Source organism: Cucurbita pepo, chromosome LG13 (assembly GCF_002806865.2).
Source record: "Cucurbita pepo subsp. pepo cultivar mu-cu-16 chromosome LG13, ASM280686v2, whole genome shotgun sequence".
Lineage (NCBI taxonomy): Eukaryota > Viridiplantae > Streptophyta > Magnoliopsida > Cucurbitales > Cucurbitaceae > Cucurbita > Cucurbita pepo.
This window is the reverse complement of record NC_036650.1, coordinates 6,061,799-6,085,360: the sequence shown is the minus strand read 5'-3', so window position 1 is coordinate 6,085,360 and position 23,562 is coordinate 6,061,799. Positions and strand designations below refer to the sequence as shown.

The window sequence follows — 23,562 nt, the reverse complement described above, 5'->3', positions numbered from 1 at the left end:
AGTATTATATATGGAAAAGATTTGGGACCCAAAAAAAAATTATTTATTGAAGAATAAAATAAAAGGAAATTACTTTATCAACCCTGGCATGTTTTTTTTGTGCTGCAAAATAATAATTTTACTCTATTGCCCCCATTAAAAAAATTGTCCTAAAAAGAAATTCAAATTTTCATGTCCACTTTTCGGTCAAAATATATTTATTTATTTAAAAGGGAACCAATATTTTTTTAAATAAATAATGTTTTGAGAAGGGAAAAAAATATATATATTATTTTGATAGTGTGAAAGAAACAAGGCATTTCTCATCGTTGGCAATTGGAATACCAATCATTGGAAAATTAAATAATTTTAATTCGTTGGATTTTTTTTATTTTTTTATATTTTTTTTAATAATAAAGTCGTGTTGGAATAAAATATTTTAAGGGGTGGAAATAATTGAAATAAGTTTTAAATTTAAACATTTAATTGTCTATAGTTTATGCATTATTAATTGTTTTCTTCAATGAAATTTCTAAAAATAAAATATAGTTTTAGTTTTATTTTAATATTTATAAGTTTCTAATTTTCAAAATAATTATTTTTTTTTGTTCTTTATTATTATTTTGTCACATTCGCTTGTATCATACTCGAGAATAATATAATGTTTATTATAGTACGCTAATCTACCTGTTTGAAATCATTATTTATTTTTTAAAAAATTGAAGGACGGAAATGGACTTTCTAAATAATAAAAGGACAAGAAACAAAATAATATAAATTAAAAAACAATCTAACAAATTTAAAAGTAAAATTTTTAAACTAAATATTATCATATAAAAAAAAACAATATTTATATATCTCCATTATTATAAGAAAAATGTCAACCTCAGACGGGGTGAGGTGGGGTCAATTTCGAATATATTTGTTGTAAAGTCAACTGCCGCTATCTTATCTGAATATTAATAATTTAACTGTCTGTATGTCTCTTGGTACAATTAAGTGCTTTGTCCTTATTGTTATTTATTAAAGTCTCTGTAGCCCTAATAAATATATATCCAAATCAAATAATTGAATGGGATGATGTTTTTGTTACCTATAATATATTTCACCAATTGCTACACGACATTGACTATCTTCACACATCATCATCACATGTCATCCCTTGAAACGTACCGCCTTGAATATCCATATAGGCATTCCTTATCCTAAATACTAATAGAACTCATTGTCTTTGCATAATACGCTACATTATGTATAATCATATTGAAGTGATGTGACATGTCAAAGCTGCTACTCGTTTTCGCATGACTAATTAAGTTATGCGTATCCATATTGCAAATTCTAGGAGTGTAAACAAATCTTGATATAAGTTGTTGATGATAGGTTTGAATTTCATCCCCATCGACTGATGTCAGTTGTAAACGGATCATTTCCAATGAGCCTATTTTAACTCATAGAACACAAAGATTCATTCATTAATGTTAAAAAGATTTACCGTTAACATAATTTCTTACAATCGGATCAGATAATACATAAGGGATTGAGAGACATTTGAATTAAAAGGGAAAGAAGTTAAAAATGAAGAATATTTAAAGATTAAAAAAAGAAAGGTCAAAATGGCTGGGATCAACTAATCCATTTAGCCCAATGCCTTCGTGCAAATGGTAATGCCTAATGGGCTTTTCAAATTGGGCTTTCAAATTGGGCTTTTTCAGATTTGGGCAGAAACAAGCTCTATAGCGCCTTAAATGGATGTGATATTCTTATTATTTCAATTTTTGCAAAATATCTTTTTTAACCTATTCCTCAGTAATAACATATTTTAAAAGGTAGTAATAATCACTTACTATTTTATTCCCTGTTTAAAAACATTTCTATTTTATAAAAAATTAGTTTTATATTGATAAAAAAAAAAAAGCTCCATAGTCCTATTTAATAACCATTTTATTTTTGGGGGGCAAGAACAGAGGTAGCTCCCAATGATGTGTTCTTGATGACAAAAAGTAGAAGAAAAATGGCAATGAAGTTGGGAGAGAAATTTTTCTGTTTAAACTTAAATGAAATAGCCTTTTTCCTTGAAGAATTAACAGCAAACTATATATCAGAACCAACCAACAACCAGCAAACATACATAATATAACATGAAGTTAATAAGACTAACCAAATATGAGAGTCGTAGCTGTTGTTGCGGTTGTTGCTCGACACGTAAACATGGCCTTCTGGAACTTGCTGCCAGTTCAGGACAAGAAAAACTAAGTACAAACTAGAAACTCGACTAAGAACAAACTAGAAACTCGACGTCGCATTCAATAGGAAACTAATATGATTTTAGTCGGGGGGGTAAGTAAGTCTAATTCCAATAACCAGTTAAGAACAAGCAAAACTAAGTACAAACTAGAAACTCGATGTCGCATTCAGCAGGAAACTAGTAGAATTGTAGTTAGGGGGTGTAACTAAGTCTAATTCCAATAACTGACAAGAATGTTAACGGCCTTCTGAAACTTGCTGCCAGTTATGAACAAGCAAAACTAAGTACAAACTAAAAACTCAACGTCCCATTCAGTAGGAAACTAGTATGATTTTAGTCAGGGGGTAAGTAAGTCTAATTCCAATAACTGAGCAGAATGTTATCGAGTTAGCTGCGAGAAAAATCGATGCCATGAATTTAGAGATAGTTGGTCAAGAACATGGGTTCATCATGCATAATCAAATCGCCCTGAAGATTTCGGTTTGACTATAAAGTCTCTAAGGATGTGCTTTAGAAGTCTTATTGCTGTGATAAAAATTTGCAGGATGATGCAGTGCAATGAAAAAAGAAAGTAGAGTTTGAACAAAACTCACAGTTGCCTTTGTGGTATATGCTGGCCGCTCTGCTAAGAAGCTTTCATCCTGATCAATTCCATTGACATAATAGAGGCATCCCTCATATACTTGGAAGGTGTTGGATAAGAACCATATGAATGTGTAGTTTCTTTAGCTTTAACACTACGATTCTTTAGCTACAAATTGATATTTCTGGGGCACACAAGTAAAGTACTCCTCTCTGGTCCTCCATCGTCAACTGTTTATGACCTTCCGTTAAAAACCGGGAACATTGTGCAATATCCAGAAAAGCATAAAACCGGGAACATTGTGCAATATCCAGAAAAGCATTTAGGGAATCGATGAGATTAGAAGCAATTAGTGACTAATTAAAATGAGAACCAGTTATACATAAAACTACTAATCTATATTTTCTTTTATAACTAGAGTACTGTGGAGTTCCATTTCTTGCATTATGCTCATAGCTCACCCGAACCAATCCCTGAGAGGCTTGAACCCTACCAATACCAGCTCTAAGAGATAGCAATCTTCTGTACGTGCTTGAGCCTAGGACCTTAGATACACCAAGCATCCCAATTCCCCACTGCTAGAGCCACCTGTTAGGGGTAGCTATGAGTATACATTTATTAGCGTACAAAAAATGGACTGTGAGTTCCCACATCGGTTGGAGAGGGGAACGAAACATTTCTTATGAAGGTGTGAAAACCTCACTCCAACATATGCGTTTTAAAACCGTGAGGCTGATGATGATACATAACAGGCCAAAACAGACAATATCTACTAGCGGTAGACTTGGGCTATTACAAATGGTATCATAGTCAAGCATCAAGCGGTGTGCTAGCGAGGACGTTGGGCCCCAAGGGAGGTGGATTGTGAGTTCCTACATCGGTTTGAGAGGAGAACGAAGCATTCCTTATAAGAGTGGAAACCTCTCCCTAGCAGACGCGTTTTAAAACTGTGAAGTTGACGGTGATACGTAATGAGTTAAAGTAGACAATATTTGTTAGTTGCATAGCATTAATATAAGAAGGGTCTTCCATACCTCAACCATGTCTCTGGATTGTGCAACAACTCTCTTTACAACGACGTTCTCTTCTCTGCATCCAGATTTATAGCACACCATATTTCCAACAAGATCATGTTAGAGAAAAACTGTTGAGGTAGAAGATATGTAGGTTAGTCATTCGTAAACTAACGTGCGTCCGGTCTCAGAAGGTTATAATGCCTGATGTAATAAGGGGCCTAATGCAACTCATAACAATCCCATATTGGCTAATTAAGAGTAGGATCATGGACTTAAAAGTAGGGAACATTATCTCCATTGGTACGAGGCCTTTCGAAGAAATCAAAAGTAAAGCCACGAGAGCTTATACTCAAAGTGGACAATATCATATCATTGTAGAAGTTCGTATCCTTAACAGGCTTTTGACACTAACATTTCATAGGATATGAACAATATGGAGTCTGAACTTGTTCTCCTAAAGGCCATCTACTTTTTTCTCCTAGCTCCAGAGACCCCTAGGTTAAAGCTATGTTACTTCAGTTTATATCAGACTGTTCAAGACGAGTTTTTAGGGGTCAAAAAATGGCAGGCAACTACTTGTCTTGTAAAGCTTATCAAGGTGAAAATAATCCCTGCATCTTAACTACTGAGATCAAAATTTGTTGGCTTGTTCATGTGCATATTGTTTCCAAGACGTTCGATTCTTTCTCCTTTGATATGAAATAGCTACTAACAAGAAATTATCAAAGATTTTATATACGATTCATCTACTTTCTTCGAATAAGAAATAACCGAAACATAATTTTGAAGCTTGAATCGATCAAGCTTCATCATAACAACGCTAAAATCTCAATCCACAAGCACAAAAATACACCTAAAACTTTCTCGAACCCTAAATTTCAAAATTCATCTCAGAAAAACAGAAGAAACCAAAGTCGATTCATAATTTGATTGATATATCCAAAACTCAACTTGAAACCAAAGGAACTCAAGACATTTACCTTCTCGACGAGCATTCGATCTCCGATACGAAGAGTTGAATACATTGATGACGACGTAATGCACTGAATCTCCAAAAGCATAGACCACAAGACCAAAGCCACAAGAAATGTAAGCAAGCCATCAAATATAATCCATCTAGGAAAACCCCAACTTATCGCAGCGTAGAATACAGCATAAGTAGGACCCACTTATCTGTCAACGTGTCCCAGACCCAATCCGACGTTGCCACGTTCACAAAATGCTAAATAAGTAGGACCCACTTATCTGCCAACGTGTCCCCTATTTCCACCACAGGTGACAGTACCATATCATTGCGATTTTCCGCGCCTTCCAGTCTCTAACTGACTTCACTACCACCATGCCTCTGGTTTTCCTCTGTTTCCTTCTCCAGTTTTCTTCTCTCCTTCCGCCGTCGTCGGCGGCGGCTACCGGTAGTAACAGCATAGTATTTACCACCCTTGGCAGGTCCGTCTATGCCTTCGATGTCTTTACCCTCCCGGCCGATGAAAACAGGTCCCCTTCTGCAGCGGATGAAACCCTAATCACCGATGGCGAATCCGTCAATTTCAATGGCTATTTCCCTTCGTCGTCGTCGTCATGTTCGATTCTCTCTCTTTTAACGAACCAATCACAGTCCTTACGGCCGGATTTGGAACTCGTTTATGTCACAGAGAGAAACGGAATCTCCAGAATCTTCTACGATGCGATTTACGGTGGTACCGGATTTAGTGCTAGACGCCGGTCGGCGCTCGAGATTCCTCATCGACTGCAAATTCCCCTTTTGGATGATGAGCAGAAGAACGAAGTTAGGGTTTCCTTCAAAGATCGGCCGAGTTTAAGCGGCGATTATTTGGTGTATGTGTCGACTCACGAGGACCCTGGCGAGTCCAGAACGAGTTGGGCGGCGGTGTACTCAAGGAGTTTAAGATCGGGTACAACTCGGCGATTGACGCCCTATGGAATCGCTGATTTTAGCCCTTCTGTTTCTCCGTCGGGAGTTTGGACGGCTGTAGCTTCCTACGGCGAGAAGGGCTGGGCCGGCGAAGTTGAGGAACTAAGCACCGATATATACATCTTCCTTACTCGCGACGGAACTCGTCGCGTTAAGGTCGTCGAACATGGTGGCTGGCCGTGTTGGGCCGACGATTCGACTCTTTATTTTCACCGGAGAGGCGATGACCAGTGGCTGAGTATATACAGAGCGATTCTCCCGAGTGATGGAGAAATTTCTACCGATTCAGTGATAATCGAACGACTCACTCCACCTGGTTTGCACGTGTTCACTCCGGCCACATCTCCAGCCAACAAAAACCTCATCGCTGTCGCGACGAGAAGACCCGATTCGTCTTTCCGCCACATAGAGTTGTTCAATCTCGTCACCGGAGAATTCAAGGAGCTGACAAAAGCGGTTTCACCTAATTCTCACCATTTCAATCCGTTCATCTCCGCCGACGGGACTCGTATCGGTTACCACAAGTGCAGGGGCGACAGCAATGGAAGAAAAAGCAATACCCTGTTCTTAGAGAACGTTCGTAGCCCTGTTTCTAATTTATCCTTGTTCAGAATCGACGGTTCTTTTCCCTCTTTTTCGCCTGCAGGTGACCGTATAGCTTTCGTGAACTTTCCCGGATTATACGTCATCAATCGGGACGGTTCAAATCAACAGAAGGTTTACCCCGGCGCGGCGTTCTCAACGGCATGGGATCCAGTGCGGGAAGGTGTAGTATACACCAGCGCCGGTCCCGATTTTGCGCCGTTGAGTTCTCAGGTGGATATCATTTCAGTCAACGTGGATGATGACGAGAGTTCTATCAAGAAGCTGACGAAGAACGGTGAAAACAACGCCTTCCCATCGCCGTCCCCCGACGGGAAATGGATCGTTTTCCGGTCGGGACGATCGGGCTATAAGAACCTGTACATAATGGACGCCGTCGAAGGCGAGAGCAAAGAACTTCACCGGCTTACAGAGGGCCAGTGGACGGATACGATGTGCAGTTGGTCGCCAGACGGCGATTGGATTGCATTTGCATCGGACCGGCACAATCCCGGTGCCGGAAGTTTCGATCTGTTCTTGATCCACCCAAACGGAACCGGGTTGAGGAAGCTGTTTCAAAGCGGTTCGGCGGGTCGAGCGAACCACCCGAATTGGAGTCCGGACGGGAAGGTTCTAGTGTTCACTACGGACAACGCGGGGATATCTGCGGAGCCAATTTCGAACCCACATCACTATCAACCCTATGGTGAGATCTACACCATCAAAATGGACGGCTCCGATCTTCAGAGGCTGACTCATAACTCCTACGAGGATGGGACCCCCACGTGGAGCCCACGTTACATCAGCCCTGTCAACGTTCAGAACTCATATGACGTGGAACCCTGTGGCTTTGAAGATTGTCACTGGCTGAATCAAAAGAACAAGGCCCAGAATGAAATTAAGCCCGACTTAACCGGGCCTCGATGCAGCCCATAATGGTGTCACTGGGCCATCCGAAACCCAAAAGCCCATATTAGCATGTACACTCATGTAATATATAAATATAATTGAGATATTGGTATAAAAATAATGGCTGTGCTTTTAATGTTTAGACATTTCTGAGTTGCCCTTTTCAGTTTAGCCGCATGCGAGGAATCACGAACGTGCACGATGATATGATATTGTTCACTTTGAACATAAATTTTCATGGCTTTGTTTCTAGACTAAAAGGTCTCATAGAGATGTATTTTTTAGTTACAAACTCATGATCTTTCCTTAATTAGCCGACGTCGGACTCCCTCCCGACAATTCACAACATATGAACACTTTTTTGTACAAATCTCAGCATTTTGGTATTCAGTAATTTGCTACAACGTTACAACAAACCGCCGAGATCCCAACGACATTATGTAGAAAAACCAGTGGCATTGGCTATGGCTACATTCAAAAGCTTACAAAGGGAGTATTTTATGTCTCTCTCTAGTCTTGTTCTAGTCTCTAATTGCTGCTGCTAAGTCAGGCTGCTACTAATCCAACAGAGCCGCCATTGGAGTACAAATCTACTGTGTTTGAGTCTGGAAAAACTCGGGCGGTATCGTCGGAGGGCAATACTTCTTCGCCACGTGCTTGTACTGAGGCAAAAAGCCATCAAAATATCAGTCAGTATAAGAACATTACAAGATCAAATGAACACTTAATATCATAAGACTATGCTCACCTTATGCTGGCTGTATTTCTCTCTGATGGCTGGTAAGCTAGAATTGTGGGCGTTACAGCAGAGGCGATGTAAATCCTTGACGCACTCGACAAGGTCGGATGGCTGATAATGTGTATAATGCTGCAAGGTCGAGTTCTGTACCAAAGATCACAACAACAGCATACATACTCTATAAGTATAATTGGTTTGTTGGAGTTCTGTAACAAAGAACATACATGATTCTCATCATACCCATGGTCTTTTGGTTGGAACAAGTATGAACTTCGCCAAGAAGATCGCCGACGCAGCTACGAGCGACGGTGCGTAGCATAGCATACTGTATTCCAAAAGAGATAATTCAGCTAGGAAGTTGGACAAGCATTCCAGCTGCATCGACGAAACCTCATCGGTGGACCCTTGAGCAGCTCGAACAAATCGCCTATGACGAATCGATATATCAGAATTACGAGTTCATTGAACAAAAAAACATTGCCAACATCACAATCACTGACTTTACCTTAAGAAACATTTCGGTGTTGGAGCTGTCATTTCAAACTTCAAGTAATTCAAGACAGAAGATTCCATTTGCAATACCTCTTCTTTGAAGTAGGTGTTATCAGTTATGTAACAAAATTCTTCCACTTGAGGTGCACAGATCTCTTCATATTTTCTGGAAGAACAACACAAACTTACTACTTAACATCAGACTATCAAAATCAACAACCAATCATTAATGGGGTATTGAGAATTCTTACGAAGCAATCATCATGCAAGCAACACCAAGCAACTGTAATCGTTGTCGATCCATCGAGTTTCCCGATAGGTATCGATCGATGTAGTTCACTGTCAAATATAAAGTATCTGGCACAAGCCTATACTCTTCTGCTACCTCCACAAGCCAATCAATCAGTATGGCACGCATATTTGAATTTACATCCTTCTGAATTTTCTCCATGAAATCTGTAGAAGGCCTTTTCTTAGCCTGAACCAACAACAACATTAAACAATTAAGAACAAATATGTAATGGTAGAATTTTAAACTTTTTACTAAAGAAGAAGTTCATCACCTCAGATGCTCGCAAGTGCTTGTAAATATCACAAGCAATTGTAGCACATTGCTGGGGATCCATGAAATCGGTATCAACATCAATGATATCGCTATCTGTTTCCATTTCTGCAAGTGCATCTCTATTGCATATGCTACCTACAAAGGGAACCAAGCAAAATATAATCAATTAAGAACACTAGCAGATGCTGCAACTCTCAAAAACTTATCCATGAACTCACCTTTAATTGGTGGGTGACCTGAAATGCAGAGACTGGCTTTAGTTTTCCTCTCAACGGAATCAACGGCTGGGACATCAGTATTGTCCATGTACTCAACGTCAGGACTCTTAAAAGAATCACAAGTAGACATAGTTTCATCTAAGGAAAGTGACACTCCATCTGATTTAGTCGGAGAGACATCCATACTACTAGAGACGGCGGTGGCATCAGTTCTTGAGATTGCTGGAACATTGCTAGGGACAATTGAATTCGTCGTTTTGACATCAATCAATGTAGCTGTATGAGCCGCCGCCGGCAAGTTAGCAATGCGAGTTCTAGCAGGGGAACTCTTCCTTGCCTTGACAGCTTTGGTTGCACAAGGCACCTGCAAATATGAAAATTCATTTAGGAATGCTTTAGAATCATTGGATTTAAACAAACAAAGAGGCACATGCTGCTGTCATACACTAAAGAAAAGGGTTGACCCACAATGATATCCAAATTGTAAATCCAAGAACTTCGTAAAAAAAAACATTTTATATAACGACATCAAAAATGTTTTTCAATTCTCGTACTTGTTGCTTCGAAAGGAAACAAACACAGCTACAAGAACATGTTAACACTGATAAAAAATCAGTATAGTGTTTCCTAAGCTACCCAAAAAGACTGATAAGTGATATGTTGAATATAAAATTGTTTCAGGAATCTAGAATCTAGACCCCTTCTTGTTAAGAATCTGCCCATAATTTTAAGCTCAGATTGCTAAGTTCTTTGATTAACAAGGATATAATAAGAAAACTCTGTACAAGTTTTGGGTATGATCCAGACAGCCCAGAAAAGTGAGCTACAAAAAAACAGGGGACATTTTTCATCCATTATCACTCTGTCTCAAGCAATTTAAAGCATCGTTGAACAATCCCAATAATATGCAGTTCATTTCAGAAACTCCCTTAAGAAAATAACCTAAAAATCAAACCCTACTGAAACAAAAACATGAACTCCCACAAATGAAAAGAAACCATAGAACAAAAATCATCAAGACTCCTTTGCAAGTAATTAAGTACCATAATAGCAGGCGGAACAGAGCTTTTAGCAGCAGTATGAGACACACTCTTGAGATTCGTTAGGTTACCGAGTGGCGCTCGCTTCTTCGCCAAGTGTGGCGGAACTGCCACAACCTTTCCGACATTATCGGACGACGAGGCCGACGACGCTTGTCGTTTAGCCAACGACGACGACGTCGACGACGAAAACGACGGGCGGCGATTATGAGCGGACATGGCGAATCGGATCGGATCGGATCGAACGCAGTTGAGAATTTAAGAGTCAAATTCAAAAAAAAAAGACTAATAAATTCGCACAAATTTCTCTTCAATTCCAACTTCAAAACCTTCTTGGCGTAAGAGAGAAACGCCAAGAAAGCAAAGAATCAAAAATTAAACACCAAAAGAACAAAAAAAATTGGGGAAAAGAACAAAAAAGAGTTGAAATTCTTGGAAATTTGATTGATGGATATTGATTTTGAAGATCAGAAACAGAGAGAAAAATGAAGAAGAAGAAGAAGAAGAAGAAGAGAGCGTTATCGAACGTGAGCAAGATGGGAAGTGTGATTTATAATAAAGGGGGGTTTTAATTACAGTTTTCTTTTGCTTTAGGGCGCGGAATTTTTATGATTTTGAATTCCGGCACATCCTGACCGTCGATTCGCCTCTCGGTATTCGTTAGTACTCGACATCGGAGGCGGGGCCCATTTAGTCTACTTAACATCGCCTGCGGGTTTCGTATGAAGCATCACAGACAAATCGAATACCGCCATCTGTCGCTTCCCATTGCCTTTACATCTTGGGGTTGTCGGACTGTGTGGGGGCCTTTTTGCAACATTGGTAAGTCACAGTGCTGTCAGATTAGAATTCAAGTTTATTTGAATTTGAATTCAAAACGGTCACTGAACGCATCCATTTCTCTTTCTCTCTCCTACGCTGCAAGAGAGAGAAAATTTTGTTGTTTTTATTTTTTTTTTAATTATTTTTTTTTAATTTTAATAAAAAATAAGATTAGGTTAGTCACGCATTTATGGAAATTATGAAATAAAATCTTATTAAAGTTGAAACAAAAAATAAGTCAAAGATCAAATTATGATTTATTACTTTATTTGTAAGCAAAATATATGGTATTTTATTCCATTGGCAAAAAATATATTTTTAAATTGATTATTATATATTTTTCTTTATTTTTTTTAATTAAATAAAATAATTAAGTTATGCATTTATTGAACTAGTTATGGAATATAATTGAGCAATAGGCTTCTTTCAAATTTAAGATTAAAATATTCATAAAAAGGTTAAAATTAGGGCATACTTGAAAAGGTTAAAAAGGGCAATTTTTACACAAATTTCAAGAGGAAAGGAAAAGAACAATTATTTTAAAATGTGTTTTTTGTTTTTAAAAAAAATATATAGAAGATTTTATTCAAATTAATTTGATTTTTTAGTTCTGTAGAAGTAAAAAATAAAATTATAAACGTTTAAAATAATGAAGAAAATATTTATTAAATTATATTTAGATGGACTCTTAAAAAAAAAAGGACTAAATACAAAGTTGATTTACTTTTTTGTCCTTGAATTTTAAATTTTCCCATTTTGTCCTTATGCAATTAATTATAGATTTTTTTTTTTTTTTTTTTTTTTTTTTTTTTTTTTTTTTTTTTTTTTTTTTTTTTTTNTCCCATAACAAAATAAAAAAACATTTACTTGGTTAACGTTAGACAAGTTTCTTTATTTTGGTAGTAAAATTATTTATAATTAGATATAGAAAACCCATTAAAAATAAATAAATAAGGGCTAATTGTCTTATATGTTTCAATATTTTGTTATAAGTTTGGACTTTTGTTGTTCATTGGGTTTCGAACTCAGGAGCAGTGACACCAATGCTAATTCAAATTTTAGTAGCTTTGAATTTTGAATTCAAATGGGAAACTGTTTTTATTTTATATTTTTTCTTTTTTCATTAAAAAAAAAAAAAAACAATATCGCTTAATCTACGGATAATGCTGGTTGTGATTGGTCCAATGTGTTGACACTGAGTGACACAGCAACCGCTACTTAAATCCTTCCAGCTTGGTGGTTGTTGGGGAATTTAGGCTCGTGCATGTTTTGTGTCGTTGTTGTTGTTATCCTTTTCAAGCTAGGTAAGATCATGTCCAAAATTCTACGAGAGGGTTTAAGACTCAAATGGCATGACTCGTTTAAGTGGGTTGGTTATCAAAGGGAGAGGAGTCCCACATCGGCTAATTAAAAAGTTGATCATGGGTTTATAAACCATGAGAGGTGATACTCAAAGAGGACAATATCATACTATTGTGGAGGTTCGTGATTCATAATAAAAGTCACACAAACTAGTTATTCTTAGGTAGTGAGCTAACCTATATGAGTCAACCATGGCTAGCCAACCCTTATAAGTTGGCTGAAGCTAATGGTTGTGGTTGGCTGGTTTTTCTCCCCTAATAAGCTCATACCAAAAAAATTTCAAAATTTTAGAGATATTTTCGGTAAAGATGGCAAAGTCTCATCCTCTGTTACATTACCCAAAAAAATCTTAGAACTATTTACTATTGTCTTTTATTAATAATATTTTGTGAGGTCTACCTCTAATTGTGTAGACGGGCAATTAATTTTGTGTAAAGCTGATTGTCATAAACACTCCGCTATTCTTAATTAATTTTCTCATTAACTTTCGTTCTTTATTATTTTTTTTTTCCTCCCCTTAAAAAATGGATTTTTCAAGAACAAAAAAGAATAAATAAACCAAAATATCAGGAGTGAAAAAACCTAATAGTAAGATCTCCAGCGTACTACGTGTTAGAAAGCACTGATCTCCGTAATGGTATAATATTGTCCACTTTGAGCATAAGTTCTTATTGGTTTTGTTTTGGGTTTCCCTAGAAAGTCTCATACTGGAGATGTATTCCTTTACTTATAAACTCATGATCATTCCCTAAACTAGCCAAGGTATGACTCATTCCCAACAATCCTCGACACTACATGGCTACGCCAATCGAATGAGCCTACCCCTTTTCAAGATGTCTTTGAAAATGCCTTTTAAAATGGATATAGACCCGTAGTATTTATGAGACTTGACACAAAACCATCTCTAATAAATTTAATTTAAATACCATAAAAATAGAGAGAGAGAAAAATCAATACACGATTAAAGTAAACCATTAAATTCAAAAGTTTTACTTAATGAGTTAATGTATAATTAAAAATTAAAAAATACTTCTAAGAAAGAGATGGCTAAGTTGTATAAAGAGATCCTGTTAGGAGAAGTATAATTCGGCCAAGAAAATAATGTTCACAGCTGAGAATTTTTCGATATCGGTATATAAAATTTAAACTTCTTCGTTAAAGTAATCAATTCCAAAACTTCTCGTTAGTTTTTGTCTGACACAGCTCGATCATTACCCTTAAAATAGTTAACAAACACACTGAAATCTTCTTCTTCTTTCATATGAGTTTTGTCATTTTCGAGTGAGTTTCGTGTCGAATATTCTCCCAAATCTCCAATTTTATTAGTTAGTGCAATCTTTATGGTTTTTTACTCCTACATCTATTTTCACAAACTATCTTCACACTTTGAAGCCGGTAAAAAGAAACTTATCATCATTTCTAAAATAGAGCTAATTTGCAAGTTCACAACTGATACTACCTCAAACAAAATCGCAACCGATGCAAACTGACTATCATATATTTGTTTGGCACTGCGATGAAGAATCAAATAAATAAATGTTCAACGAAAGTACTCACCATAGAAGCGTGTTGAACAAGTTATAAGAACGTCCGCCGATTTAACCTTCACCGAAAAGAATCTTCCGAAGAAACTAGTTCGATCTCGATCGAAAATTTTCCTGGTGCTTCGAACTAGTTCATGTTCATCCAATCGATTCAAGCTAAACTGATAACTTGAATCACAAAAACTTAATAGAATGGAAGAACAAAGTAATAATACTGAAACGAACTGCGGAACGAACACATAACAACTTAGTGATTTTGGGCTCCACGAGATAATGGATGGTTCAAGGCCATATTTCTGCACGCAATCGTTGGTTCAAGGACAAAGGATCTGGACCGTCAATTTGAACAACCAAGATCTCAACCGCTTATTTGGAAAGGATGCAAATGCGAGATAGACTCTCGTTACTCCGGCCTCAAATATAAATTATTTAATTAACTTCAGCATAACTGAGTTGATTATTTTTACTTTTATTTGTGTTGATTGTATTAATATTTTTTACTTCTATTTACATAGGTATTGAACTCAATAACATATTTAACATAATTTAGACCAACAAAAGTACGGATAAGATCTTGATGCTTACTCGAGAATTCAAACTGTTGACCGTTCAGTCTGGTCGTTGGTGGTCAATATTTTAACGGAAGCGCCACTTACCAACCCCCCAAATGCCTGCATTTTCATTGAGACACCGTCTAATGGCGAAGAGGCTCAGACCCACCCCTCCCTCCACTCCCTCCGCCAAGCCATCGCCATCGCCACCGTCATTGCCGCCGTCTCCTCCGACCCCTCAACTCTTCCATTCAAAGCCCACCACCGCGTCCCTCCGCCACTCATCCAACGATCGAAGCAAAACCCTAACCCACCTCGTATCCCCCGCATCCGCAGCATCCTCCAACTGGGTCTCTCTAAATCTCACCAAATCAGACCTCTCTTTGCCTCTCACTTTCCCCACCGGCCAAACCTTCCGCTGGAAACAAACCAGCCCCCTTCACTTCACCGGCGTTGTTGGGCCTCATCTTATCTCTCTCACCCATCTCCCAAATGGCGACGTTTCATATTGCCTTCACTCTTGTTCTACCTCCTCCTCCGCCGCCGCCGCCAGATTGGCCTTGCTTGATTTCCTTAACGCCAGTATCTCCCTAAGTGCCATTTGGGAGGTCTTCTCGGCGGCTGATCCAAGATTCGATGTCTTGTCGCGCCATTTGGAGGGGGCTCGAGTTCTCAGGCAAGACCCACTCGAGTGTTTGATTCAGTTTTTGTGTTCTTCTAATAACAACATTGGGAGAATCACCAAAATGGTGGATTACATCTCATCACTTGGGAACTACTTGGGTCAAATTGGAGGCTTTGATTTCCATGAATTTCCCTCTTTGGAGAGGCTATCCTTGGTCTCTGAGGCTGAGCTTAGAGAGGCAGGCTTTGGTTACAGGTAAATCTCTCCATTCCAATACTAATTTGATCTAAGAAATCAATCGCTAGCTCTATCTGTGGGGATGGGAACACTTTTATTGATAGCATAATGTGAATAAGCAGGGCTAAATACATAATTGGCACTGTGAAAGAACTAAAAGCCAAACCTGGGGGAGGTGCAGAATGGCTTCTGTCTCTTCGTGATTTGGCTCTCGAAGAAGTGATTGAAGCACTTACAGCTTTACCGGGCGTGGGTCCAAAGGTAGCAGCTTGTGTTGCTCTCTTCTCTCTCGATCAGCACCATGCCATTCCTGTTGACACACACGTCTGGCAGGTACTATATCCCTTTTCATATGAACTAAATTGATTCAAGTTCTTTCATATGAACTAAATTGATTTAAGTTTATTCTTGTATGTGATGAAAAGATTGCTACTAGGTACCTTGTTCCTGAGCTTGCTGGTGCACGTCTAACGCCAAAGCTTTGCAATCGTGTGGCTGAGGCATTTGTCAACAAGTATGGAAAATATGCTGGATGGGCTCAAACTCTGCTCTTCGTCGCTGATTTGCCTCAACAGAAGGCCCTCTTACCTGCAAGTCTTGAGAATACCAAAAGGAAAAAAACTACAAAGGAGCAGATAGAAAAGGCACATACTGGTAAATATAGATCAATATGAATAGCTATATTAAGTTGGTCTCAGGCTTTTGGCATTCATGTAAATTCCGATTTGTTGTAGAGCAAGATCCATAGGTGTTGGCATAGCTCTTGAAATTCGTTCGGGTTTGCTTTGGCTCGTTGACGTATTCTCCTGGAGGAAGAATTCAAAATGTAATCCCCATGTTTGGGGAAGTCCTACAATCCAGCCTTCTACTAAATGTGATCTAGTTAAAAGGAGATTAATTTTCTGTGACTAGAGAACTGTGGTTTCATTTCATTGTTGATCCTTGACATGAATCAATTAATAATTGAAGTATTGCATGATTGTTTCTAGGACTCCTAAAAGAATGAAATAAGCTGTGATCATGGAGATGATTATTGCTAAAGCTATGTATCTATTGAAAGCTACTGTGAATTATCTTGCCATGTGCTTCATTCATGCTAGACATCTTCCATCATTTATGTGCATTGTGCATCAACCAACAGTGTTTTGGTGACAAACGGACATGGATCGCCTCTAAAGTTCCGATTCGAGATTGGAATCACGCATTTAGTCCTCCCTAGACACGCCTGAAACATCACAAAGCTTCCATGTGAGTCGTCGTCTGGAATACCTTTTATTTAATGCAAGATACAAATCTCTTTATAGAATGCTAATGCGTTTCAGGAAATTACTCACATGTTCTACAATGGCTCTGGAGTTTGGCGAGTGACACATTCCAACAGCGTAGCTTTGACAGTCACCAGACGGTGTCCCAAAGCTTGCAAATAAGATTTTGGAGATGTTCTTGTTAGTAGGGCAGCTTAATCGGACCTTAGGCCTTCTACTTTTGTTCTTTGTTCTACTTGCCCTCTGTTTCTTTGCACTCATCCATGAAGCTACCAGAGGATAATGTGATTCAGACACTTGCCCACATGTTTTGCTAATTGAAACAGAATCCAAAGATATCCCAACTGGGCTTCCTGTTTCTTCTTCCAAAATGACCAACAGGTTCCCAGTCGGCTTGAGGAAGGAACGTGGAACATTATACCTGGATTCAAAGGAGAGAATATGGAAGGAATTTTCAAAGGTGAGGTATAATATAACACCAGATATTAAGATCTGAATAAACTGTTTACCATTTCTGTGAAGGCTCCCCTGTTGGGGTGAGGAAGGAGACCCAGTATCGGCCAATACCCCAGCCGTTAACCCAAACTGCACCCTTCCCCATGGAACCAAGGTTCAGTGCAATTGGGTCATCACCAGGAGGTGCATCGAACTGAGTCTGCCCAATTAATGACGACAAAGGTCAGTTAATGAACACTGAATTCAGGATAGTTGCTATGCAAATGGTCTAAAAATTGATTGTTGGTAGTACCTTGTACCATGTGAGCGGCTGGGAAGAGTCTCCTAACCTGCTCCACTGAACATTACTTGACCCATTGTCTAAAAATATTTGCGATTGCTCTCCTGATAGGCCAACCTATGGAAAAATTGTTCAGAAAAACCGACAAAAATACATGTACGTATATTTTTTTAAGAATATTACATCGGCTTCAAGTGTATGAACTCATATTATGAGTTTAAAAATTAAAGAACCTTGTATCCCCAAGGTTGCGCGGAGAAATCCTCGCCTTGAATCCTCACTCTTCGCAGTCCTGCAACTCGCCTCTCAAGAAATGCCCCAGAATCCTTCACATTATAGCTATTAGAATTCGCTAAGGTGAAATGCAAAATTAATATGCATCAACCATGGAAGGGAAGGTAAGAAGATTCGTACAGGTAAACCAACCATCACACTGAGCAATGAGATGTTGTTGATGCCATTTCTCAACGTAATATTATTCTCCAGAGAGAAACCTTTTTCTTTGTAAGTTCCGTGGGCGGAGCCTATAAACATCAATAGTGAAATTCTCGATATTGTGATTTGATCGAGCTTTTAACCATACAAAGGAAGATAAGACTAGCCTGCATAAAGCCCATTGACAAATGCATGCATGGCATGAGCTAGCGAATCCACTTTTAGTGTTTGTTGAGAGTCAGGAGAATCCGCTTCAATCCTGCATTTCACAACCATTAGTGGCAAGCAATAGAAAGCGAACTTGTTCCTTCTGACTTCCAACTATTATTTGAATTATTCAAGATTAACCTCAGCCGCGTGATTGCTAACTTATAATTTACCTTAAAGTGTACCAAAGATAATCCGAACTATCTTTTGTAGTATTCGTATGCTCTAATAACTCGTTAGTTCTTAAACCGGTATCATCAAAGCTAGGTATGAATTCCCTGAACTCTTGCCATTCTTCAGATGAGTCAAACCTTTGTACTATCTTCATTGATCTCGTATTATATTGCACGCTTACCTAATCATACATATTTCAATGGTTGAAATTGATGTAGAAAAAGAAAACTTATGCAAAAAACTTCCTGCTAGTTATCGGTGTAAATCTTACCCTTCTAGTATTGAAGGCCACATTTTTACAATCTGGTAAGATGCTGATGGAACTCAGAGGTAACTCGTAAGTAACACCTTGAAAGAGGACATTCGTGTCTGTAGCTCCCTTATTCACCAAAAAGGCAGCACATTCTCCGGACTCCGTTTTGAATACAATAGCCTACCAAACAAGACGGATGAGCAATTGTCTACAATTTCCTAGAATTACAACCTCAATAAGTGATCATTTTCATTCTTATCAAGTTATCATTACATTCATTGTATACGATATTCCATTTCCATCTTGGACGGTAGAAACAGCTTTTTATTGCATAGAATGATGTTATTAACATGATAAACCTTACTTCTAGAGATTTGCCCAGTGAGAAGTTGGATTTTGTTCCGGTGAGCAAAGGCTTGGAGCATAGCTTAATTGCAGCATGTAATTCTTTAAGATGACCCCATTTTGGTTCCCTAATTAAACCTTCAGTACGAATGTGGTAAACAGTTACTCAGTTGATGCAAAATTCAAACCAACCGTTGAGCTATAGTTTTAAAAAATATCATACCGTATTCGTCTAGGGGGGCTTGATCATAGTAACCTGTGATCATGAATGCAGAGGCTGATCTTCCAAAGTTGGTTCCTCCATGATACTAGATGAAAAAATGAACAATGGTTGCGGTTTAAATGAAACATGTGTACATCTTTTGTTAGGTTCGTACGAACACATAAAAAAATTGAGAGAGATTTATATCAATACCATATAATAGTTGATATAGGTTCCATTCTTTGCAGCAATGAAAAGAGCAACATGAAATGTAATCTCCTCTGCTGATCTTATATACGGTTCGTCACCATAAGTTTGATAGCTGTAATTCCGAGCCCCCAAAATCCCAAGGAAAAAGTTATCGATCATTAAACAACAAAATTTCAATCTGGTATTAAGGTAATTAACAATTTCCATAACATTCCAAGGAAAAACACATTTTCCTTCCATTTTTGTGAAAAAAGAAATGCAAAATATTTGGATACAAGCAATGGCAAAACTTACAAACTAGTCCAATTCTCAGTCCACATAGATGGCTTATTAGGTGAGTTTGGTCCTGGGAACGTTTCTCCACATCTCATCCCGTTACACGTATTTATCTACGAGTTAATATATGAGCAATATAAGAAATGAAAACGTAGACAGAGAGAGGAAAATTAATGTATGGTTGAAGTTTTTTTTACATACGTACCACAGGGTCAGGTGCATCATTTTGCTTGCACATGCTCCATGGCACACCAGTCTGAAGGCTAACAGCCATGTCTGCTGCCCATCGAACATAAGGCGGTCCCTTCTCACGAAAGGCTGCCTCCACCAACGTGTATTCATTCTCAATCTGCAACTCCATCGATGTGTTCTCTTAGAAGTGTTAAAAGAAAAAAAAAAAAAAAACAATGGAACATAAATTAGAAAAACATTCAGTGTTGGTATGGCCCATAGCTTCAAACCTGTGAAAGTATGATTGGCCCTCCTTGTGAAGCATATAAGCCTTCGGATTTCATCATGTTCACTATCTTGGTGGTGAAGTTTTGCATGTAAAACTATCATTGAAGGTGCAGGGTGACCGTGAAAACATAACTTTCACTTAGGTTATCATAATTCAAAAGCTAAAAGTTCATGAATTACTATAAATTTAATATCATCAATACTTTAACGCACCTTGAATGGTTCATTATCATATCGATAAACAATTTCTGGAACATCATGTAACCAAAACGGTAGACCACTGTATATCAGAAAGTTAAGACAATGACCAAGAAATGGTTATTTATAAAGGAATAACTGTGAGAAAAAGTTTCATATGTTATTACCCATAATTCCATTCCGCCTCAATGAAGGGTCCAATCCTAAGGCAAGCATATAATCCTTGCGCTTGTATTTCCTTAACGAATTTTACTATGTCGCGTCTTCCACTAAATTCATACTGAAAAAACAAATTTTTTTACAAAGTTCATGTCATATCTATCATCTATCTTTTAGAGATCTACAGAGAGCAGAGAGATTGAATTACCCTTCCTTGATGGGGTTCGTGCACGTTCCAGAAGACATAGGTTTGTATAACATCAATTCCACCTTCCTTTGCTTTGGCAATCAAAGAAGGCCACATCTGCACAACAAATTAACGAAACCCATCATTATAATTCAAACTCTTTCCAACACTGAAGCACACGTAAAAAAATGTTGCGGGTTTACGGGTTGACGCGTGCCCAATTGAACTACAATGGGACCCAGCCTTTTTCTAGCCGATTCGTCATAGCCATGTTCACGGCTGATTTGAATTTCATGTGGAGATTTTCCATTCGTCCATTGAGCGGTGACCCGAATCACATGATTCTTGAATACTTTTTGTTGGGTTTTTCTATGGCGGGCTTGATTTCGTTCACTTTCAAACAATGTTTTAAAAAAAGAAAAAATAAAAAGTATATTTTTTTTATTTTTTTATTTTTGTAATTAAAATTTAACTTAAAACTTCAACTTTATTTATTTTTTAAAAAATAACTTTATTAAACTAACCACTCTTTATTTAATTTTATGTTGAATTTTTTTAATTATATATAACAATATAATACAAATTTTGTGTAATGTTGATTACAAAAAAAAAAAAAAAAAATTAACAGATAATGTAACATAACAAATTATAATATATTTTTATGCAATAATGATAATATATATATATATATATATATATATATTTCGAATTACCGTAACTTAATGAGACGGTATTAAAAAATTAGAAACTAAATATATTTTTGTTTAAAAACTATTAATATAATCGTCAATCCCAACATCACTAAAAAAAAAAATCACTATATTTCATATTTAATAGTAATAATAATAGACCTTATTAAAAAACTGAACACAAATCACGTATCATGCTTTTCTAGAAACGCAACATTCATAATTAATCTCATAATTCTTTTAGTTCCGATTCTATCACTGAAACAAAATAGAAATTCCAAAATAATTTATTCCTTAATTAAGTAAAATTTAATCTAAGAAATTGAATACTACCGTAAACAGTAATTCACTTCATTTATTGGCGGGAAGTTTTATTAATCAAAACACCGTTTCTGAAAATGAGGGGGGAAAAGACACAGAAATTCCATTTTAGAAAAGTAGATTGAAAAGAATGAGCAAACGTGAATGATGAACCACTATGGCTATGTACTTCGCCTAAACGCTAGACAACAAACCGCATTTTGTTTCTCTTTTTGAACTAACCTAACACCTATTGCACAGCAATGCGAAATGGATGATCCATAGAAAAATCGTTTTCCCGCCAAAAAAATTGAAACAGTGAAAATTCGGCCGCCATGATTCTTAAACTCAAATTAGAAACAGAAATCATCGGAATTATCACAGGAGATCAGAGATGGATGAAGAAAGTAAGAAATCGAACTTACATCCGGAGTGCTCCGCGGATAGTGAATAGAGCCAGAGAATAAAAGCTTGTGTTCGCCATTGACGATTAAGGATCTTCCATCGTAACTTACACCGTCGTTGCCGCCGAGGACGCAGTGTAATAACGCCGCCGTGAATACCAAAGCAGAAACACAGAGTAATCGGATGGTGCCGTACTCCGATTTCGCCATTGATTCCGAACCTTCCTCTCTTCCAAGGCTGTTCACGGCTGAATCAGAGAAATGCCGCTTCCTTCTATATCAACACTAGAATTCTACTTCTCTCTCACTCCTCATTCTCGAAAGCAATATACAAATTCGTCTGGATCTGTCAGAGGCGAATTTCATATACCAATTTTCTGCGTAAAAAACGAGGCGTCTCTCTTGATTTTATACAGCGCCTTCATAACTGGCTGTCAATTAATTTAAAATAAACAAATAAATAAATAAACAAAAGAAGAAGAAGAAGAAGAAGAAGAAGAAGAAGTTGGCGGATTCGAGTCGAACTGGAATTTCCGGATTTCAATGGTACGTCGGGGGACTATTAAATAGTTTTGTCGGTACTTTAAGAGAATTATGGATAAATAACGGGGGGGAAATGAAAATAGAGTAAGTTTGTGGGTAAGCATGTAAATTAAGTATAAAAGAAAAAAAAAAAAAAAAAAAAAAAAAAAAGTGGACCCTGACCCGGACCCAATGGTAGCGGAAGCTCGTCACTTGAGTCACGTGAGAGAGATAAAACAAAATTAAGCAACTTATTCAAACGTAAAAGCCACGCGCCACGCTTCCAAGCATTCACACGCTTTGAGACTATTATGATATATATATATATATATATTTTTTACGATAAATTATTTGAAATTAGAAGTGAATCTAGTCAATAATGTAGATTAAATTTTTAATTTTTGTCCCTCGTGTAACAACTCAAGCTTCGAAGCGGTGAATGATATCTGTTAGTAGGGTGGGTTTAAGTTGTTAAAATTATATCAAAGCCAGACACTAGGTTCTGTGCCAACGAAGACGCTGGCCTTAATGGAAGCGGATCGTGAGATCCCACATTGGTTTGAGAGGGAAACAAACCGTTCTTTGTAAGGTGAGTGCAAACATTTTCTTTAGTAGACACGTTTTAAAACCTTGAAGAGAAGCTCGTAAAAAAAGTCTAGACGAGACAATATCTGCTAGCGGTATTAGGGGTGAGCTTAGACAGTTTAGATAGATTGAGAATTTTGTAAGAATTGGAATGAAAGACAGGGACACAGAAATTGTTGTTCTCTTCTCTGTCCCTGTCTCATCCTTTGTACACTGGTTAACGTAGTTGACCGCCAGACAAATATTTGACTTATGGCTTACCATATTTGCCATTTAATTAAAAGTAAATATATGGATTTCATTCCATATTATTTATAATTTACCATATTTCTCAATTCCATAAATTATTATAAAATTTAAACTCATTTGGTAAAAAAAAATTAGCGAGAAAATATTAAAAAAGAAAAACACTCATATTAACTGAACAGTATTATCTATTAAATTGAGTGTTTTTACGATATTATTACATCTAAATAAGTTTTAAACGCAGGTAAAATTTATAAATAAAATA

The 23,562-nt window shown here is 37.3% G+C and overlaps 4 protein-coding genes and 1 long non-coding RNA gene across 8 annotated transcripts; 2 read left to right on the top strand and 3 right to left on the bottom strand.

The window, feature by feature from the left end:
* Nucleotides 1-1,423: 1,423 nt before the first annotated feature.
* Nucleotides 1,424-3,531, bottom strand: LOC111808395. Its single transcript, XR_002817063.1, has 3 exons — nt 3,272-3,531; nt 2,821-3,040; nt 1,424-2,208 (listed from the first exon to the last, which is right to left on the bottom strand). It is a non-coding gene; the product is annotated as an uncharacterized LOC111808395 (long non-coding RNA).
* A 1,598-nt stretch (nt 3,532-5,129) lies between these two features.
* LOC111808393 lies at nt 5,130-7,396 on the top strand. The gene has a single exon (XM_023694329.1). It carries the CDS (start codon nt 5,166-5,168, stop codon nt 7,275-7,277), a length of 2,112 nt encoding a protein of 703 aa, XP_023550097.1. The 5' UTR covers nt 5,130-5,165; the 3' UTR covers nt 7,278-7,396.
* Nucleotides 7,397-7,607: 211 nt separating this feature from the next.
* On the bottom strand, nt 7,608-10,737 carry LOC111808394 (cyclin-A1-1-like). Of its 2 annotated transcripts, none has more exons than XM_023694330.1 (8): nt 10,308-10,737; nt 9,265-9,628; nt 9,045-9,181; nt 8,733-8,959; nt 8,495-8,647; nt 8,230-8,416; nt 7,999-8,133; nt 7,608-7,912 (listed from the first exon to the last, which is right to left on the bottom strand). In XM_023694330.1, exons 1-8 carry the CDS (start codon nt 10,521-10,523, stop codon nt 7,841-7,843), a joined length of 1,491 nt encoding a protein of 496 aa, XP_023550098.1. In that variant the 5' UTR covers nt 10,524-10,737; the 3' UTR covers nt 7,608-7,840. The 2 variants fall into 2 exon arrangements, with proteins under 2 accessions (XP_023550098.1, XP_023550099.1); XM_023694331.1 differs by having other exon boundaries at nt 9,265-9,629; nt 10,312-10,737.
* A 3,750-nt stretch (nt 10,738-14,487) lies between these two features.
* LOC111808729 (N-glycosylase/DNA lyase OGG1) lies at nt 14,488-16,535 on the top strand. 3 transcript variants are annotated; one of them, XR_002817113.1, is made up of 5 exons: nt 14,490-15,463; nt 15,568-15,778; nt 15,871-16,099; nt 16,180-16,271; nt 16,435-16,535. XR_002817113.1 is itself a non-coding variant. In XM_023694880.1 (4 exons), the coding sequence occupies exons 1-4, from the start codon at nt 14,700-14,702 to the stop codon at nt 16,191-16,193; spliced, it is 1,218 nt and encodes a 405-aa protein (XP_023550648.1). In that variant the 5' UTR covers nt 14,490-14,699; the 3' UTR covers nt 16,194-16,426. The 3 variants fall into 3 exon arrangements, 2 of the variants coding, with proteins under 2 accessions (XP_023550647.1, XP_023550648.1); XM_023694880.1 differs by lacking the exon at nt 16,435-16,535 and having other exon boundaries at nt 16,180-16,426; XM_023694879.1 differs by lacking the exon at nt 16,435-16,535 and having other exon boundaries at nt 14,488-15,463; nt 15,871-16,427.
* LOC111808728 (beta-galactosidase 16-like) lies at nt 16,355-22,462 on the bottom strand. Its single transcript, XM_023694878.1, has 19 exons — nt 21,966-22,462; nt 20,573-20,668; nt 20,373-20,485; nt 20,221-20,287; nt 20,010-20,102; nt 19,754-19,897; nt 19,567-19,661; nt 19,276-19,384; nt 19,084-19,168; nt 18,880-18,998; nt 18,534-18,695; nt 18,262-18,443; nt 18,049-18,140; nt 17,861-17,970; nt 17,680-17,772; nt 17,459-17,563; nt 17,220-17,365; nt 16,780-17,131; nt 16,355-16,670 (listed from the first exon to the last, which is right to left on the bottom strand). The coding sequence occupies exons 1-19, from the start codon at nt 22,152-22,154 to the stop codon at nt 16,560-16,562; spliced, it is 2,463 nt and encodes an 820-aa protein (XP_023550646.1). The 5' UTR covers nt 22,155-22,462; the 3' UTR covers nt 16,355-16,559.
* Nucleotides 22,463-23,562: the final 1,100 nt, after the last annotated feature.